Source organism: Helianthus annuus, chromosome 2 (assembly GCF_002127325.2).
Source record: "Helianthus annuus cultivar XRQ/B chromosome 2, HanXRQr2.0-SUNRISE, whole genome shotgun sequence".
Lineage (NCBI taxonomy): Eukaryota > Viridiplantae > Streptophyta > Magnoliopsida > Asterales > Asteraceae > Helianthus > Helianthus annuus.
Genome location: NC_035434.2, coordinates 16,461,719 through 16,471,329, shown reverse-complemented (window position 1 = coordinate 16,471,329; position 9,611 = coordinate 16,461,719). Strand labels below are relative to the sequence as shown.

At 36.5% G+C, this 9,611-nt stretch overlaps 1 protein-coding gene across 2 annotated transcripts; it reads left to right on the top strand.

Annotated features, from left to right (window-relative positions):
• Window positions 1-4,180: 4,180 nt before the first annotated feature.
• LOC110911823 (SWI/SNF complex component SNF12 homolog) lies at window positions 4,181-8,496 on the top strand. 2 transcript variants are annotated; one of them, XM_022156484.2, is made up of 3 exons: window positions 4,181-4,340; window positions 4,539-6,131; window positions 8,302-8,496. In XM_022156484.2, exons 2-3 carry the CDS (start codon window positions 4,624-4,626, stop codon window positions 8,372-8,374), a joined length of 1,581 nt encoding a protein of 526 aa, XP_022012176.1. In that variant the 5' UTR covers window positions 4,181-4,340; window positions 4,539-4,623; the 3' UTR covers window positions 8,375-8,496. The 2 variants fall into 2 exon arrangements, with proteins under 2 accessions (XP_022012176.1, XP_022012169.1); XM_022156477.2 differs by having other exon boundaries at window positions 4,181-6,131.
• The last annotated feature ends 1,115 nt before the right edge of the window (window positions 8,497-9,611 follow it).

Genomic DNA, 9,611 nt, shown 5'->3' with positions numbered 1-9,611 from the left:
CACACATACAAGAATCATCAGAAATTTCTGATGTTCCTTCTTGTGATGGAATGAAGGGATAATTTTGAAAAGATGAGTGAACTGCTTCTGGAGTTTTTACAAACTCTTGATTGCATTCACTTCTTTTTGGTTCAAAATTTGGCTTATCAAAGGAGTATTCAGAACATGTTGATTTGTAAGTTTCAGAATCAGATTCTGATATAAATTTATCAGAAATCTGTTGAGTTGCTTTTACAAAGACAATGGGTTTGTTATTATTTGTTCTCACATAACCCAAACCTTCTCCTTTGTTCTTTGGAGTGGACTCTATGAAATTTATGAATTCTTTTGCTTCTTGAAAACCTCTTACATTAATTTCTTTATCATTGATTTTCTTGTAAAGATCTCTTCTTTCATTTTCATAGAACTCAATTTTAGCTCTTTGATCTAAACTTTGTTCTATAAGTAATTGATTTTCAAGAATAATTTTATTCAAAGTCCTCTGCAACTCATCAGATTTTTTACCATCTGATTGATGTTTAACTTGCAAGTATAAAAAAACTGACATGAGCTTATTTAGCTTGTGTTCAAGATCAAGATTGTCTAAACTTACCTGTTGTCCTGAAGTCTCAGGTATGTCATCAGAAAGTGCCATGAGACAGAAGTTGACCATTTCTTCTTCTTCTTCTTCATCAGAAGAGTCATCAGATAGCCATGTATCTGTCCCAGCAATTAAGCTGACTTGCTGTTGTTGCTTCTTAGCTTCCTCAAGCTTCTTTTCATAGTAAGCAACATCTTTCAGCTTCTTGGTCTTGCATTCAGATGCATAATGACCTTTTTTCTTGCACTTGTGACACACCACCTCAACCTTTCCTTTATCCTTATATCTAACTTCTTCTTTAGATCTACCATCCATCCTCCCTCTATCACTCCTCTGGTATCTCTGGCCTCCTCCCCTTAACCTCTGCTCAAATGTTTTGGTGAGCAGTGCTATTGCTTCAGCAAAAGCTGAAAAATCTGATGATGTATCAGCAGTTTTAAGACTCTGACTGTTTGATGGTTGTGGATCATTGGAAATTGTTTGTCTTTGTGGATTTGAGATAAGAGCTAAAGATCCCCCTCTTTGAATAGTTTCTTCAAATATTTCTTCCTCTCTGGGGATCAAGATGCTGTATAAGTCATGAAGACTCATGTTTCCTAGTTCTAAGGTTGAGGACAAAGTCATTGTGAGACTCCTCCATTCTCTAGGCAAAACATCAAGAAATTTTATGTTTCTTTCATCATTTGATTTAGTTATTCCAAATTTCTTTAGCTCGTTCAAAAGTTTTGTGAACCTTTGATATGTGTCATTTAATTTTTCATTAGGTAAACTTTTAAACCTTTCATAAGATGAGATGTTGTTTGTTCTCCTGTTTCTTTTCATCCTTTCTCATCCTTCACAAAGATTTTCCAACTGATCCCATATTTCCTTGGCTGATGCACAAGCATCAACTTGTGAAAATATGTCATTGGGGATGGCCATAATTAAGAGTGATTTTGCTCTTTCATCCCCAGTTACCAGTTCCTTGTCTTCCTCACTCCAAAGTATTTCACTTTTGGGAGCTCGGGAGGCAGGGATAGTAGGTAGTTGGTCAGTTGCTGGAATTGCTGGTATTTCAGTCATTGGTATATGTGGAGCCCTTTCAATGGATTGAAACAGAGCTCGGTCATGACCATTAAGGAAATTGACCATCCTGATTTTCCATTGGGGGTATTCCTCTCTGACCAGAGTCAGAGGTTTGGACATAGAACCAATATTGAAAGCATTATTCCAGGATTGAAAGCTGGCCATATTTAGAAAAAAGAAGAAGAGCGATTGATCGTTTGAAAATAATTTATTCAATCTGCTCTGATACCAATTGTTGGACCCAGTATGGCCTTAACAACTTCTTTTTACGTAATATGGCAAGTGATTTCAGTATATGTGAAAAAGATGTGCGGAAATAGAAATCAGACTTTCAAGAAACAAGACCTACAAAATTATCAAGTTTATATCACTTTGAAACAAATTAGTTTAACAAGGTGATTGTAAGATTATTATTTAATACAAATGAATCTTGAATTCTGTGGGTGAGAAGAGCAGTGGAGTTTGAGTGTTTGTATATGAATGCTAAGCTTCAAACTCAAGTATATTCTGCCTCTCGAGCCTTCTATTTATAGACGACTGTGGACATGAATAAACAATTGTTTATTCATGCAATAAGTCCTGCGTAAAGTAGCAATTTGACATATTCATTGAATCCATCGTTCAAGTTGCATTTGTAATCATGATAACCAATAATGTCATGCTTCGGTCATTGGTGGCAGGATAGAGTTGTGATTTTTAGACAAGTGGGGCTTTCATCAGAATTTCTGATAAACCACTTCATCAGAAATTCTGGTGAACAAATCATCAGAAAGTCTGATGATCAGAATCGTCAGAAACTGATGATATTTCATCAGAAATATCATCAGATCCATCAGAAATGACCTTCTCTGATAATCCAAATCAACTCTTGATCAACTTGTGATTCTTTGAAGTAGATACTTTGCACTTCAGTTGTCCTATCTGATCTTCTTCTTCTTGCTGTGATCTTCAGGACTGTTATCTCTTATGAGATCCAGTTGATTGAGATTTTCTTCAATACTTACAAATAAAGTTTCCTAACATATATAGTTCAGGTAAATGGGTATGTCGTTTTGGGTAATCAGATCGGATGTCACTTAATTCCATACCCGTCTCATACCCGTGACATTTTTTAAAACTAATCTCATACCCATCAGGCTTCGAGTATATTCATCACATATGTTTCGAGTTTCTGGTATACTCGTCGAGCTCATACTTTTTTGTCATCCTAGTTACTCACTAAAGATAGTGATAACACAAATCGGCTTAGGGGCTGTTTGGTAGCCTCTGAATGGTCATTAAGAGGCTACCTCTTAATGGAACCATTAAGAATTTTACCAATGAGAAGATAGAAGAATGTGACATATGATGATTTACCATTCAGATGAGAGGCTACCAAACAGCCCCTTATTATAGGTAAAAAAAAGCCAGCCGTTTATGCATTCTCTTTTTAATTTCCAATGTATACTTATGTAACTGTCTATCCACTCCCTTTTTATCTCCCGTATCTGTTGAACACAACTTACAAGTGTTTTGTGGGATTTTCATACTTGTACTTAGAAATAGGGATGTTTTAAACTACTTTTTAATTTCTAGTGTATAGTTATGTAATTGTTTATCCAATCTCTTGTTTACTCCCTGTGTACACCACTTACAAGTGTTTTGTAGGATTTTCATAATTTTCTATTTACATATGGATATATTAAAACTATTAAAACCGGCCAAGCCAAACAAAATCGATCAGGTTAGGAATAACAATTAGATTTGCGTTTTGTACGTTGTGTTTCCGAGTTCCATTAAAAGAGAGAAAAGAAAGAATTTAAAAGGAAGTATTTTTTTAGCTTTGTTCAAGAGTTTCATTAAAGAAGATAATAGAATGAAAAATTAGATGTTTTTGATCAAAATTATCTTTCAAATTAGAATCCTTTCTTTCCTCTTCTTAACTTAACTCGGGAGTAAAATTGGTTATGACCTTTTGTAAATGAACGCATCCATGAGTGGGGATATTGAATCTTAGAATCCTTTCTTTCCTCTTCTTAACTTAACTCGGGAGTAAAATTGGTTATGACCTTTTGTAAATGTACGCATCCATGAGTGGGGATATTGAATCGGTAACTACAATATACACAATTAATTTTTTAATTATTTTTTTTATAAAATTTAAAAAAATAAAACTTAAAAAAACAGTAAATTGCCAAAATCGTCCCTAAGGTTTGGGCATGTTTGTCAATTTCATCCAAAATATTTTTTTTACCATATTGCCCTTCACTTTTGGGTTTTTTTTGCTACTTTCATCCAAATGTCTAACTTTTTTGCAATAATTGTCCCTGAGATTTGGGATTTTTGTCATTTTCATCCAAATATTTGACATAAAAAATAAAGCAAATTAGACTTTTGGATAAAAATAACAAAAAATCTCAAAAATGAAGTACTATTCAGTATAAAAAAGTTATTTTTGGATAAAATTGACAAACATACCCAAACCTTGGGGAAGATTTTGACAATTTAGTCTATCTCCAACTTTGTGGGTTCTCACAAGGGGCACTTTAGTAAATTCCCTTATCATCAATCAAAACCTCCAAGAACACCACCAAACTTGAACAGACGAACAAAAAACAAATAAGATTCCGAAGAAGAAGGAAACCGAAGAAGATCATATCATCTCATCAACATTCAATTCCTCCAAATCTAGGGTTTCAATCTCACTCAATTGCGTGTAAGTCCCCCTTTTTCTTCACTCAATTGCACCAAATCTAGGGTTTCAAACTCACCCACATCTTCTAATCGCTCCGATCCCCCTTTTCTTGTGTTGTTTTTCGATCTTTTCACATACCCATTTGCGTATGTACCCTTTTCTATCAAAAAGGTTGTTGCTTTTGACTTATTATTATGTTTCTGTTTGGTAAATTGATAGAATTGTTCAAGTAAAGAAGTGGGTTCGGGTTCGGATTCGGGTTCGGGTTCAGGTTCTTTAGGGTTTGTTGTAGATTGAAATAATTATGGCGGGAAGTGGTAGTAATAATTTGATGAAAAATGTTGTGGGTTCAACTTCAAGTGTTGTCCCAACTGGGTTTGGTAATTCAGGGGTTCAGGTTGGTCATTCTGAGATGTCGGAGCCACAGGCGCAGGCGTTAGCGCAGTCGCAATACGTTCAAGCGCAGGTTCAAGCGCATGCTAGAGCGGCCCACGCGCGGTTTCAAGCGCAATTGGCTCAGTCCCAGAAGCAGGGTTTGATGGGAGGGGGTAGTGGGAATGTTAACACGGGTGTTTCGTCGCCGTCGGTTGTGACGCCTGCGAATGCGAAGAGATCGGGGCAGAAGCCGTCTTCTAGACCGCCTAGTTCGGCTGGTGGTGCGGCTGGCTCGCCTTTGAAGACTATGGAGCTTGCACCTGTGGCGCGTAGACGAAAACGGGCCCCGCCCGAGAAGCAAATTCCGGAGAAAGTAGCTGCGTTTTTGCCCGAATCGGCTCTTTATACGCAGTTGTTGGATTTCGAGGGACGTATAGACGCTGCGCTAGCGAGAAAAAAGGTTGACATTCAAGAATCTGTTAAGAACCCGACCCGTGTGCAGAGAACGCTCAGGATTTACGTTTACAACACGTTCGCAAACCAAACGCAGACAGGAGATCGTAATGAAAACAACGAGCCACCTTCGTGGTCTCTAAAGATTATTGGGAGAATATTACAAAACGGGTCAGATTCCGACTCGACACTCGTGCTGCGAAACCCGACTACAAGCCCGAAGTTCTCATCGTTTTTCAAGAAAATCACTATTTACTTGGATCAAAATCAGTATCCGGAAAACCATGTGATCTTGTGGGAAAGTTCGAGAGCGTTGACGCTAAACGAGGGTTTCGAGGTTAAACGAAAAGGGGATAAAGAGTTTACCGCTATTATCCGATTCGAGATGAATTACGTTCCCGAAAAGTTCAAACTTTCACCTCTTTTGAGTGAAATTCTTGGACTCGAGATTGAGACCCGATCGCGAATTATTTTCGCAATATGGCAATATGTGAAAGTTAAAAAGTTACAAATTTCAACCGATACTTCGTATTTTACGTGTGATCCGCCGCTTAGGAAGCTATTCGGAGAAGAAAAAGTGAAATTTTCGATGGTTTCGCAAAAGATTTCGCAACACTTGTCTCCACCTCCGCCGATACATTTGGAGCATAAAATCAAGCTTTCGGGTGATAATCCCATTGGGAATACGTGTTATGACGTTCTTGTGGATTTACCTATTTCGTTAGATAAAGATATGTCGACGTTTTTGGAAAATTTGGAGAAACATAGGGAGATCGATGCGTGTGACGAAGCAATCTGCTCTGCGATTAAGAAGATTCATGAACATAGGCGTAGACGCGCGTTTTTTCTAGGGTTTAGTCAGTCACCGGGTGAATTTATCGACGGGTTTGTTGAATCGCAGAGTATGGATTTGAAGACGGCTGCTGGTGATGCCACTCGCAATGCTGAAAAAGAGCAACGGGCCGAGTTTTATAATCAACCATGGTTAGTTCTTTGATTCTTTTCGTTATATATATTATTTAGGGGTGAGCAAGTTTAGGTCCGGACCAAAAAATAACCGAGAACCGAACTGAAAATATACCCAACCCGACCCGAACCCAAGTACCTAGGTATTTAGATCGGTTCTAATTTTTCATATAAAATAGGGTCGGGTCGGTTCTCGGTTCTTTTCATGGTGAAACCCGACTTGGACCTATGGACCGGAACCGACCCTATATTTAAGGTAGTGAATCGGTTCTGTATTTTATGTTGGATCGGTTCTCGGGTCGGGTCGGGTAATGGTCGGGTAGGGTCGGGTTTTTCCTTTTGCTCACCCCTAATATTATTTCTATATTAGAGATGGCAAATTGGGCAGGTCCCATGGGTTGGTTAAAGGATCGAATGCGATAAATCTTGTGTGGGGTTTGAACAGGCGGGCGGGGTTGATACGAAACACTTTTGTGCGTTTGTTTTTTTGCCTTTTTTTTTGCAAAAAAAAAAAAATAAAATAGTATTTCAACATGATTACAAAAATATAGTATGTCACCAATAATGTAATGTTCTAAATAAAATGGTGGGAGATTTTACTTACACTTTGAACAATTTTTAACGTGTTTGACCCGCTAGAGATAAAATACAACCCGAATCGTTTGAATCTTAGTGAATGAGTTGAAACGGCTAAATCTACTTAATATGGTATTCGACATGATGAAAAGTGGTTATTAGCTTTTGGATGTGCGTTTTAAACGTGATTATTGCGGGTTTTAGAATAGCGATTCGATTAGACAATGAGTTGATTGAAGTTAGGTATAAGTAGGTACTTGCATATTTATCTAAACTAGACATAAACGTAGAACGCAGAAGATAATAACTAAGTCGATCTAGAACTCGCACGTTGCGACGGACTTGTAAAACGGAGAAAAATACTGTCAAACGGGAAAAAAGCAGACGAAAAACGTTAAACCCCACACGCATGTTGCGGCGTGTTGACTCGCAAAATTTAGAACGAAGCGTAAAATGAAAAACTTGCGAGAGATGAAAAGTATGAGGAACCAAATTGAAAATAAAAAAGTATTGGGGTTAAATTGGAAAAGATGAACAAATTTGGATAAAAAGTTAAAAAGTCATTGGGGTTAAAATTCAAAGAATAAAACCTTTAGGTTAAAAGTGAGAATTGCCTTATTTTTTTGAAAACTACCCTAAGCTATAAGTACAACCTCTTTATGCATAAAATTGTTGCAAATTTATAGTGTGGAAAGGTCTGTTTTTTTAAACAAATTTCTTATCTTTTTCTATAGTTTTTGGCCCTAAATAGTTAGATAATAAGAATGATAATTACTCTTTTCCAACACTAAAAAGTAAAAACCTATGAACTTTTTGAAGGGTAAATTACTTTTTGAGTCACTGTGTTTTAGGAGTTTTAACCACTTGAGTCCAAAATTAAAATGTTTAACGATCTGAGTCCCTATAGCCACTTTTCTTAACCATTTGAGTCCAAATTTCTAACACTTTTATAATTTTTTGGTTAAGTATTGTTAAATGACCAAAATACCCTTATCGTTAAAAAATAAAAAAATAAATTATTATTAGATCTCTCTCTCTCTCTCTCTCTCTCTTATAGAGTTTTTTGGTCATTTAACTATACTTAACCAAAAAATTCTAACAGTGTTAGAAATTTGGTTAAGAAAAGTGGCTATAGGGACTCAGGGCGTTAAACATTTTGATTTTGGACTCAAGTGGTTTAAACCCCTAAAACACAGGGACTCAAAAAGTAATTTACGCTTTTTTGAATTTGTTGTGGTTTCTGTCTTGGTGCGTGTTTGGATACGCGTTTTGCAACTCAAAAGGTTGAAAATCAGAAAACACGATAAATTTACCTTTATTCCCGCAAAAGTATTCTTACCTGAGCTCCGTTTGGTTCACATAATTTGTTAGAATCGGAAAATGTGTTTGTTTGGTTTGTTAATTTTTTTTTATTGAATTTGAGAATTTTTACCTTGGGAAAAATCTGAACCAGAATTAGTTTTTTTTTTTTTTTACCAAATACTCGAGAATCACCTTAGGCGCATATTTAAACACTATTTTAAGCTATACTTGTCGTGTGGTGTACGATATACTACTTGAACCGATACCTTTGTATGAAAAGTTTGTTAACTAATTTTTGTGCATTTTATAGGGTCGAAGATGCTGTTATCCGGTACTTGAACAGAAAACCGACCGCAGGAAGCGATGCGCGGGGAAGCACATAGTTACATTGCTTTCATAGATTCAGATAGTTAAGAGATAGTTATAAGTGTTGTCTTATTATTATTATTATTATTAGATTGGAAAACCATGTTTGTTTGGTATTTTTCTTGTTTTCTTTGATTCAGTCTTTAGGGGTTTCTTTTTTATGTGGTAACTAGTAGGATTCCACCGCGTTCTGCGGCAGCAGGAATTTAGTCGGTATCGGTTCTCTTGGTTTTGGTAATTCACTTGCTAGTGTAATCGAAAGAAAAAACCAAAATGCCTAAAAGGATATCCACACAAGTTTAGGGGATTAAAATAAAAAAGAATTTAGAAAAAAAAAATCCAAAAAAAACAACCAACTAAAATTAAGATTTCTAATTTAAAAACTAAAATTCAATGGGCTGTTGGCCTGTTGCAAGAAATTGGGCTGGATTGCATATTAAGGTTACTGGGTTAAACTTTTTGGGTCCTAACTACTGAACCCTTGGCCCAGTTAATGATTAAATTAGACCATGGGTGTTTATTGGTGCACAAAAAACCCAACCCAGACCCGAACTTGAAAAAAATACCGGACCACCCGAACCCAGGTTTTTTATACCCGCTTGGCCGCTTTATACCCAGGTTTTTTATTACCCGTACCCGGGTTATAGGAGTACCTGCACCGGGGTTTAGGATTACCTGATACCGGGTTTTAATCGGGTATGAATGTTGCAAGTTGTTGCTGTGTTCCAGAACCTTTTTAACGGCTATAATGCTGTTTTCTAGCCGTTATACATCTATTTCTATGTTTAATGCAAAAAATAAGTAAAAAACAGACCTATACTTGAAACCGTACCATACCATACCCGACCCGTAAATTGGGTATTTTAATACCCGGGTATTAAAAACCTGAACTTGAACCCTACCCGAACCCAGGTACATCAGGTATGGAACCTGACCAATACCCGGACCTGAACCCGGCCCGGGTATTGCCCGGGTATTGACAATACCCGGAAAACCAAGAAGTATAAACTCAACCGGTTGTTCAATGTTTTTGTTCATTCAATTTTTAAATTTTTTTTTTTTTTTTTTTTTGTATTATGCATTGTATTCATGAATTATCTTTATGTTTCAACAAAATTAACAATATTGAAAACATAAATAAAAGAGTTAATTGTCAAAATCGTCCCTGAAGTTTGGGCAGGTTTGCCATTTTCATCCAAAATGACACTTTTGTACCAAATTGTCCCCAACGTTTGTAACTTTTTGTCATTTTCA

Bases quoted from the DNA above. Each gene is read 5' to 3' on its own strand.
- LOC110911823 (XM_022156484.2), top strand. From the start codon at position 4,624: ATGGCGGGAAGTGGTAGTAATAATTTGATGAAAAATGTTGTGGGTTCA. The intron at 6,132-8,301 runs GTTAGTTCTTTG...TGCATTTTATAG, and splicing joins GAGTTTTATAATCAACCATG to GGTCGAAGATGCTGTTATCC.